This window comes from Solanum lycopersicum, chromosome 10 (assembly GCF_036512215.1).
Source record: "Solanum lycopersicum chromosome 10, SLM_r2.1".
In the NCBI taxonomy this organism is placed as follows: domain Eukaryota; kingdom Viridiplantae; phylum Streptophyta; class Magnoliopsida; order Solanales; family Solanaceae; genus Solanum; species Solanum lycopersicum.
Window position 1 is genome coordinate 3,075,801 of NC_090809.1, and position 11,296 is coordinate 3,087,096.

The window sequence follows — 11,296 nt, forward strand, 5'->3', positions numbered from 1 at the left end:
AAAAGATATTATAGAATTTTGTGAGGATAGCATCCAAAAAAGCCCTTATCTGTTCCATGTGATCAATAATTGAGAATAATGAATCAAAATCGGACAAAATCATCTTTTACTTATTTTATTATAATATCCTTTCGATATTAAATATTCATTAAAGTCAAATTAAATTTAAATTCGTCTGAGTCTTTGTAATTCTATTTCAGCAGAAATAGAAACATCCTCTCACTCAACAAAAGGTTTAAACTAGGAAGAAATAAGTATTTTTATATCTTCACATTTAAGTTATAATTTTATTAAAATATTTAAAAATATTTATCGCTTCATCACTATTTTTATTTAATTTTTCAATGTGTCTTTGACTATTTAAAGTTTAAACCAATTACAGATAAGCCACACCGTTGGCATTCAATGTCGACAGCAAAATTTATGTGTTTTATTTTTTTTATTTTAAAAAAACTTTTTAATAACTTTAATTGGTCATATAAAAAAAAAAAAAAAAAATTGGTCATATAAAAAGACAAACATTCATTTAATTAGGAGTAGGGTAATGTCAAAAAGGGTTTATTTATAATATAAATAAATTATTGCTTCATCGCGATCTAGTAATAACACATATATAATTTTATTTCTATTTTATAAAGATAAAAGTTGAATATTTTTTAGAAATCTTTCGCTTAAATAAAATATATGAAAAAGGAAATATAATAACACTGAAAAGAATAACATCAACAACAAATATATATACATTATGTAGTAATACCAAAAACAATACTAGTAATCAATTTCAATAATTAAATTAAAAAAAAAAAACAAGTTCAACAATATTAAAATAAACCTAATTTATTTTCTCACAAAAGAAAGAAAAAAAATACATAAAAAAAAATTAAATATATATTTTTTTTTCTAACATGGAATTTGTTCAGTAAACCACTTCATAACCGAAAAGGGTGCTTTAATTAATGCCAAAGCCATTTCTACCAATACTGTTACGCAAATACAGCATGGACATAAACAACTCAATGTAATTCTGCAAAAAATAAAATAAAAATTAGAAAATAATAATTTGAAAGAAAAATAAATTGTTAATTTTTTATCAAAATCAAGAAGAATTATTTCAATAAATTGTTTTTTTAGCTTGTTTTGGCTAAGTAGTTAAAAACTGCTTATTTTTAGAAATTTAATCAGACTATGTAGCTCCGCTACTATTTTCATTATTGTGAAATATAACGGAGCTTCATTGAAGAATTATACTGTATAAATAATAATTATTGAATCTACTTGACACAAGATTAAAATTCTAGTGAACTAACAAAGAAACTCATAAGAATTAACTACTAAAAAAAAAAAGAAAAAAAAATCTTCTCATAATTAAAATTTGGGTTGATTTATACAAATTTTGAATATTCGTTATAAATTCTCATTTTTTATCATGACGATTTTAGTAAACCATAAAGGGATTTAGAAAATTCGAGTTCTGAATCTCCTTATTTAAATTTCTGACTCGATATAAAATAAAAAGAAAGATAATAGAGAATAATGAACTTACCCAACAATCCATATGATAACACCAACAATAGATAGAAGAAGAGCAACAAAAGCAAAGGGAAGACCCAATAGAAAACCTAAAGGTCTACATTGACAATCATCTCCACAACAACACATATTTTTTTTTTAATTTTTGTAATATCAAGATTTGTTTTTCACCACAAAATTAAAAAAAAAATCAAGATCTTTTTTTTTTCTATTTTCTTTTTGTTGGTTTTTTCTTTGTTGATCTAAAGTTTGTTCAAAAGAAAAGGAGAGAGGGAGATAAGGAGTAATAATATATATAGGTAGGATTGTGGGGGGGGGGGGGGGTGATTGTGAATTTAATGATATTTTCCTTTATAGAATATGGTTTTTATGTAACCAAAATTAAACCTTTTTCTTGGCAACTTCTAATTTATTTTTATTCTATTTATGAAATTTTCATATCTCACCAAACACGTTATGTTATTTTTATTTATTGTATATATAAGTTGACCAACCCCCCTTCCAAGGTCTTTCCATTGTTCAATTTCTTTTTAAAAAAAGAAAAAGGTTTGATTAGTTCTAGATGAGTAAAAAATAAGGTCAAATTGGAATATAAATTAATTTGCTTCCAATAATAAATTTTTGAGGACTTTTAGAAATAATGTTTCTATCTTTATCTAGAAAAGATGAGATGTTAAATACTTTATTTTATTAATATTTAAAATTTAAATTTTTTTATATATATATATAACAAAAACAATCTTTAATGGTATTAGATATTGACATTAATAAAGAAGGTTAAGTCTTTACCGATATAAATTAAGTGTTATTAGAACCAATGTCCCTAAAGACTTTAGCGATATATACTAAGAGTGTTTATTGTCAGTAAAAATACATTAATACAATTAAGAATTAATTACCATTAATAATATTTTTTATTAAATGTATTTCTATAATATAAAAGGTATCGAACGAAAGAACGCATTTATTTTTCTTGATATTCTTAGAGTCAACAAAATATATATTTATTTATCATTTCAAAGTAGTAATATGTGCATTTTTCTTATCGACCCTTTTGTATGTATCTATGACAATTACAAAGATAGACATCACAAATTTGCACTTTTCTTCTTTCGTTTTTTAGGGTGAGCGTGACGGTGAGATATCTAAAAAAAAAGTTTTTTTTTTTATTGTAAATGATATAAGAGACGGATTTATTCTACAAATAAATATATAATTTTTAAAAATCTAATTCAAGATTACTTGAACAAATATTTATTTAGAATAATAAGCTGATTAATGAGAATCGAACATCTATTTAACTATGATACACCCTGAATAAGTCATATGACATAAGCTGACAACTTAGGATCGTATTTGTATTCTCATTCTGCTTGAATTGGATATTAGTAAGTTATATCGTTTCTATTTTATCGGGAAAAAGGTAATTTTTGGAGAGAAGAGGATAATTAGGAGAAATCTAAATTTAAAATACAGTTAGGAAAAAGAAAAAAAGAAAAAGAATAAGTTTGGTATCTCTAACAACTAGTGAAAACAACACATCGTGTAGCAATTTTTCAAAATGCTATTTTTCGTAAAGCTTACTCATCTTTTCTTTAATAAAATATAAATACGCAATTTCAGTTTACTATATTTTTAAAATTTCCTATTATTGATTATTTTTTACAAAAATCGCTAATTTTTACTACGAATATATCACTTTACGCGATATTGATTGGACACATTACTTTACGTAATGCATCGATCGAATACATTATTTTACGCAATATAATGTGACGTTGAGTAATGTATTTATAACCGAGACACGATATATTAAAACTTTGAAATTGCCCAAAATCGGGTATGATGTATCAGGATATTTTGAAAGATATCCGAATTCTATCGATTTATGTAATTTGTGTAAAATTCTCAAAATAATAATGTTGAATTTAATGGTCAGGTATTTTAGGCCTAGTGGGCTTCATGGTGTACTGGATAAAGGTTGATTTATACGAGAAATGTCCTTTCAAGTCATTATATATGACAAATTACGGCAGTCACATATTTTTAATGTAAAATTATAATCTATTCCTTAAAAATTTATAATTAAAAAAAAGTTCAAAACGGATATAATAATATAAGTGTTGATACATTAATCTATTACGCGAGATACATTACATTTTATACATGATACACTAATTTGATGCGCAAGATATACTAATATGATGCACGAGATACATTTTATACATGATATACTAATTTCATGCGCGAGATATACTAATATGATACGCAAAATAGATTAATGTGACATGCGAAAAATGAAATTCTTTTGAAATTTATAAAACTTATCAGGAATAATAATAATAAATAAAATAAAAGGTGAAATTTCTCTAATAAATCTGTATATATAGAGTTAAAAGATAAGACAAGTCTCCTTAAATAAAAAAAAATGTAAATGGTAATAATAAAAATAAATAAGATAAGTTTTCTATAACATATGTAATCTAATGGGATAAAATTAAATTTCATACATCAATAATACTCTACTTTATATTATACTAGACATAGGTGTCTGTATCAGTGTGGATTCAATATCTGTTTTTAAAAAAAAATATATGCGATGCAAATAAAATTTAAAAAGTTAATTAAATTTATATATAATTTTTAGATATTTTAAATTGTTAATTGCTTTTTATTTGCGCAAATTTAATGTGAAAAGATCTATTAAAATGTTCATAATTAAAATATTTACGTGCCTGCTTTAGCATGAAGTCTCTCTATATAATATAAGAGAGCTAGCTAGCATATGCACGTGCATAGCATGGGCCCAATACATGTTCACAAATTTATTTTATGAATCATATAATGAAATGATATTATATCGTCTCTCTAATTTTAAAAATAAATACATATGAAATTATTAAAGTTGATTAATTTTAAGCAATATTGATTAAATAAATTTAAATTTTTGCTCTACAATAAATTATAATATATATTTATATGTAGTAGTAAATTATCTCATTTTTTCCCACTCAAATCTAACGTGAACAGGTTCATTGAGATGTCCATAGTTTAAGAATTTTTCTTATCCTTTCTTAATTTTTATTCAAAGTAGTTACAAAATATACACATATTTCTGACATTCAAAAATAATAAACTTACAACAAAAAGATATGAATTTAAAACTAAAGATCATAGCTAAGTGGGTCCAATAATTTCAAAAAAGTTTGTACGCTAATTAAAAGGTAGAACTTTTTAAAAATTTTAAATTTTTAATTTATCTACTTCATTATTAATAAAGGTAAATAATAAATTTATTTTAATAATTATTTTAATAGGTGTTTCATTTTAAAAAACAGACAAATAATAAGAGTGCCAAAAAAGATTAAAATGAAAAATATGTTGGCTATCTACCTTTTTCCTTATGCTTTCAAGTCCACCATAGCTAGTTGCTATTGTATTATTTGCTTTTGCAAATAATAATAATAATAGAAGTAATACTAAGTTCAATATGGAGTTTGAGTTGTCCATATATGGATGATAGGAAAAATTATAACTCAAAAATTGTGAGAGGAAAATTATATAAAAAAAGCTTATTGTAAGCTAAATATGTAATCAAGTAAGGCATCAATAAGCATCATGCAAATATATATAAAGGAAGTATTAGTAGTGAATTTTTTTTTAACCCTACAATAATCTACAACTGCTATAATCTCTGTCACAACCTCTAACCTTCAGGTGAGCACTCTGTGATGAGCAGTTTGTGGGCAATGGGTAAATTCGTCACTATGCAATGGCCTGCAAACTACATAGCAAAAGTAAATCGCACTAGATAAAACCCTAATTGACAGACTCGACTCAGAAGACATTAAGGAGGGATCGATCCTGGTTATCCGTGTGGATAATCACCCTCCAAACCAACTGAGGAAATGAAAATCTTTTTAATCATGTGCATTAGAAAGAATTTTTGGATCTTTTGTGTTTAATGATATGTAATTTCAATTGATTACATGTTAAGTCCATTAACCAAAGAATTTACATCCTCCACATGTCACTTGTCCCTCCTAATTAATAATACACCCAAATTTTTAACCTGTTGTCTCCTTAATCCATAGTCATCTTGTAAGATAAGTTGCTATATATGTATCTTAGATAGTTTTGAACGTAAGTTTTGTGTTCATCACTTGTCTCATTTTTCTTAATGATAATTTGGTGCATTGTATCTATTGTAAAAGTAAGGGAAAATGCACAAGTACCCCCTCAACCTATGTCCGAAATCCCAGAGACACATTTATACTATACTAAGGTCCTATTACCCCTGAACTTATTTTATAAGTAATTTTCTGCCCCTTTTTAGCTTACGTGGCACTAGTTTGAAAAAAAAGTCAACCATCGTTGGGCCCACAAGATAGTACCACGTAGGTTGAAAAGGGGTAAATAATTATTAATAAAATAAGTTCAGGGGGTAATAGGACATTAGTATAGTATAAGTGTGTCTCTGAGATTTCAGCCATAGGTTGAGGGGGTACTTGGGTATTATCCCTAAAAGTAACAATAAAATTGAAGAATGATAGTATAACAATAATAATATTAATAAGAAAGCGGATAGACGTTCTAACCTATTGGATTTAATATTGTTCATCGATACTTAAAATGTATTGATTTAAACGAATCTTTCGACAAATAGAATAAAAGTTGATCATAAAGTCATGATCATTTCTGCGTATTGCTACTTACAAAGTTAATTGAATGAAATTAATTTGAATTCATATAAATTTCTCGGAATAAAGTGCTCTATTGCATGCTCCATGGCTACCAAAAGTTCTTATGTCCCTTTTGTCTTAGAAGTGACGTGAGATAAAGGTTTCTTATCCTATTATAATAGACATATACGGTGTGATGCCTATGTGAGATACTAATAATTAATTATATTAAATAATCTTTAAAAAATGTGGTTCATGTATATTTCTATTTTAATGAATATTTAGAAGATAAATAAATGATATTGTTAATTCCTTTTTAAGTTTATTTACTAGCTAATTAATTTTGAAGTAAGTATTGAATAAATCATAACGAGACTTTTTCTTTTGCTTTAACTGAGGCTAAAAAAATTTGATATATCTTGATTCTCAATTCATTTTATTTTATCTCTATGCCGTAATCTTGGATGTATGAGTATCATTTATCCTTAAACATTGATTTGAATTCGAGCAACAAAAAGATTAGTCAAAAGTGTATTACTCTCGACACATAAGGACTTCTTGAGATATGAAGCCAGATTAAAGAAAAAGTCATAGATTCCCTTGATATAAACCGTCGAATGATTCTGAAAGCAGACTGTTGATACTTGTTTTGGTCTGGGTGTTGAACTTATCTCAAAAAGTCTAATGCATGCTTAAATTATTTATTACACACAATTATTATTTAAAACGAAATTTATCTTTCAGGTAATATAAAACTAATGTGATAATAAATAAAATAAAAAATAAGTGCGTCTAATGAAAATTAAAACAAGAAAATAAATTTGAATATTCCTCCTTCCAGTCTACCTTCAATATCTCTTCTTCTTCTTCACACTCCGTCCATCATCCACTTATTTTTTATTTTTCATTGCAATTCTTTTAACGCTTAATTTCTTCATAAATTCTATTTTTACAACTTTATACGAGTTTAAGTGTGGATGGCGAGTGACAAAGAAGCGAGAATGGAAGGTGATAAAGAAGAATAAATCGATACTGACACTGATGGTGATGAATTTGATGGTAATTTTTGTACCTTTTGATGACCATGATGTGATTTCAATGATGAATTTGGTTATGAATATTGAAATTTGTGCTGGTACTTACAATTTTTATGAGGATGACGTTGATGAATGTGATTTCAATTGTGAGTTTGATGGTAAGCGGTACAATTTATGAAAGCTATTTTGATTTTTAACGATGAAAATATAAATTTATTATTGGTATTGAAACAATAATACTGAATTCATAATAATATTTATCGAAGAAGAAACAATTATTAAATGACATAAATATTTTTTTTAAGAATTCCTTTTTTGAAATCTAACATGATATCTGATTTAACACTGAGATGGTATTGATATAAAGTTGAGTATAATACACCTTCACTTCTAAATAGTAAATATATGTGTAATAAATCGACATGATACTTTAAAGGCATGATACATATGTTTGAACCCTGACTTCAAATTTTAACTTTGACCTCCAACTTTCATAATGTACAACAAACACTTTAACTATCCAACTTTTAAATAAATAAACATATGAGTCATACATGACAAAATACACGTAGGACACCATGCAGGACAAACAATGACATATAGAACATGTGTGTCTATTTGTTCAACTTTATACAAATTTAAGTGTGCACACCCAAAATTGAAAAATATAAATGTGATTCGAAACTAAATTAAAAAATATTTATGTACTATCCCTACTTTAAAATATGACACAAAAGTATATGCTTAGACCCTAAAGTTGCTTTTGTCATTGTTCTTTATCCATATCCGAATCGCCGCACCAAAAATGTCATTCTCCACTAACTACATTAATAAAAGTTTTGATGATGGACACTTTTTAAAAAGGCATAATACATATATTAAATTTGAAATTTGGCTTCAAATTTTAGCTTTGATATTTAATTTTCATTATACATAAACAAGCACTTTAACTTTTCATTTTTTAAACAAATAAACACATGAGTCCTACATGGCAAAATACACGTAGGACACTACGTAGGACAAAAAGTGACATGTAGGATGACATATAGGACATGTGTGTCTATTTTGTTCAACTTTATACAAGTTTAAGTGTCTTTTTGTGCACAAACAGACATTTTAACTATCCATTTTTAGATAAATAAACACATGAGTCCTACATGACAAAATACACGTAGGACACCACATAGAAGAAAAAGTGACATGTAGGATGACATATAGGACATGTGTGTCTATTTTGTTCAACTTTATACAAGTTTAAGTGTCTTTTTGTGCACAAACAGACATTTTAACTATCCATTTTTTAGATAAATAAACACATGAGTCTACATGACAAAATACACGTAGGACACCACATAGAACATATTCTCTACCCCCTAAATTAGCCTAATTAGATTCAATTTGCTTTTTTGTGGATTTCTTGACTTTTCGCCAAGAAGGGGTTTTTGGTACTAATTCTGACATGTAGGATGACATATAGGACATGTGTGTCAATTTTTTCAACTTTATACACGTTTAAGTATCTATTTGTGCAGACCCAAAATTGAAGAAAATAAATATGATTCGAAATTAAGTTAAATGACATAATTATATATTATGCCTTTTTAAAACACTAGTGTGTTTTTTTCATGTTCCCAAATAGGCAAGTTGTTCGTAATTCCTTTTCTTGACTATGTAATAATCAAAAAAAATTTAATTATGTGCATATTAAAATTTGTATATCCAAAGTTCTTTTTTTCTTTCAAATTTACTTGCGGAACAATTTTAAACGTGTCGAATTGAATATTGAAAATTTAAAATATCTCATAATAATGTATTTGAATTTCAAAATGAATTTTGAATCACTTTAAACTATGAGCCAGACCTTAAGTGCTTGATATTTAAACTTTGAATCTCTAGGAGAGTTTTTAAATCATCGAGTCAAATTTTAGTTTTATAATTACTAGATTCAAAATTTATTTATATATAAATTTTTTTTATATTTATATACGATATAACTTTTTATCGAAAGAATTCCTAGATTCGTCGCCCCAGGTGCAATATTGTTCAAGTTCAACTTGCTTTTACTTTTTCTTAAAAGTTTGAATGCTTTTTACCATATAAATCAATATTAAATAGAAGGAAAATAAGTTTATTAGAAAAATATTTTTCAAATATTGAAGTCAATTTTAGACGTATTTGTTTAAAGTATAAATTTTGAAAGACATTTGGATATATAATATATATACTTAATTTTAATCACAAAATTAAAAAATCTATCTTACTTTAATTTATAATTATATTTTGTTTCATATCAAATTAAGACAATAAAAAAAGAAAAAAAAAGAAGAGAGATTACGAGCAAAGAGATTATCTTTGAAGAAAATTTAACACTTCAACTTGCATCAAATGCAACACAACATATATAAGATGACAAATGACATACACAACTATATGAAATTGTCATGTTTTGAAGAAAAATATATTTTTATCCAATAAAAATATCCTTCATCATACAAATTGAATATTCCAGAAACTTCTAAAGATCGATGCATACTAAACTCTGGTACATAAAAAATGAAATAGTCGTAACGCGATCTTGAAAAAGTTATTGCTAATGATAATTGAATATTCCAGAAACTTCTAAAGATCGATACATACTGAACTCTGGTACATAAAAAAATAAAATAACCGTAACGCGATCTTGAAAAAGTTGTTGCTAATGATGTTTTGGATCAGGTCCTCCTGGTGCCACTCTATCTATAACATCCACCAATACCCTCCTATTACAAATTTTCTTTTTTCCCAAATAAGAACATATTTCTTGTAATAACTTCTTGCTATCTATCTTTGATCTTATAATACTTTCAACCCCACGATAGCTAGTTGCCATTGAAATATTCACATTTGCAAATAATAATAACAATAATAATAGAAGGAATACTAAGCTCAATTTGGAATTTGAGTTAGCCATTGAGATGATATATAGCTAGGAAAATTAAAACTCTTTTAAGAATATAATTTGTGATAGGTGAAAGAGCTTATTGTAAGCTATATATATAATAATAACAATCAAGTAAGGCATCAATAGACATCATGCAAATATATAAAAGTGAATTCAAAGGGGGAGTATCAATAGTGGAAACCATTTTAATCATGTGCATATAGAAAGTGTTTTTGGATCTTGTTTACTTGAATTCTTTTTTGGATTATATGAGGTTTTGTTTAATTAATTTTTTTAATTTTTTTTTTGCTTTTCATCATGTTAAGCCCATTACCTAAAATCTCTACATAATGCATGTGATCACTTGTCCCCACTAATACACTCAAACTTTTGTTTCACTTTTATTTTGTCTCCTTAATCCATTATGAGATTGGTTTGTATGTGTTGGATGACTAGTCATCTTGTACTATGAGACATTACAACAATGTCATATTCAATTTAATTTCATAAATAAAGTTCGAAAAGAACGATTAGTCGATAAATATGTAATAGGTGTAATTGCATATAAAAAATATGTGCACCGTTTATAAAATTATGATTCGATTAACTATTTGTATAAAAAATTCAACTAAGTTTAGAGGACACTTAAGTTAAGTTATTTTTTTAGGCTTAACCATTTGATATTTTAACTACTTAATTGAGGTTCCCTCTAAAACATAAAGTTTGGGATTTAATATCTTGTTCAAATTTGAAAAGTCTTTAATTTTTGGCTTTAATATTTAAGTAAGAAAAAAATAGGGAAAAAACATAAGTACCCTTAATATATGTTTGAAATTTCAGAGACACAGTTATATTATACTAAGATTTTATTATTCTCTAACTTATTTTATAAATAATTTTCTACCCTTTTTCGGCCTACGTGGCACTAGCTTAAAAAAATATCAACACAAGTTGGACCCACAAGATAGTGTCACGTAGGTCGAAAAAGGGTAGAAAATTATTTATAAGATAAGTTCATGGAGATAATAGGACCTTACTATAGTACAAGTGTGTCTCTTAGAAATACTAGCTACTTATGTTGTATAATTTAATTCCTATAAAACAATTACAAAATTCTCTTAACTATG

At 26.1% G+C, this 11,296-nt stretch overlaps 1 protein-coding gene across 1 annotated transcript; it reads right to left on the minus strand.

The window, feature by feature from the left end:
• Positions 1-717: 717 nt before the first annotated feature.
• Positions 718-1,801, minus strand: LOC101255929 (signalling peptide TAXIMIN1-like protein). Its single transcript, XM_004248093.5, has 2 exons — positions 1,544-1,801; positions 718-1,024 (listed from the first exon to the last, which is right to left on the minus strand). The coding sequence occupies exons 1-2, from the start codon at positions 1,657-1,659 to the stop codon at positions 901-903; spliced, it is 240 nt and encodes a 79-aa protein (XP_004248141.1). The 5' UTR covers positions 1,660-1,801; the 3' UTR covers positions 718-900.
• Positions 1,802-11,296: the final 9,495 nt, after the last annotated feature.

What these genes read in the sequence shown, in the direction of transcription:
- LOC101255929 (XM_004248093.5), bottom strand. Translation starts at nt 1,659, where the DNA reads ATGTGTTGTTGTGGAGATGATTGTCAATGTAGACCTTTAGGTTTTCTA. An exon ending in GTTATCATATGGATTGTTGG is followed by an intron (nt 1,025 to 1,543) that starts GTAAGTTCATTA and finishes TATTTTTTGCAG; the next exon opens with AATTACATTGAGTTGTTTAT.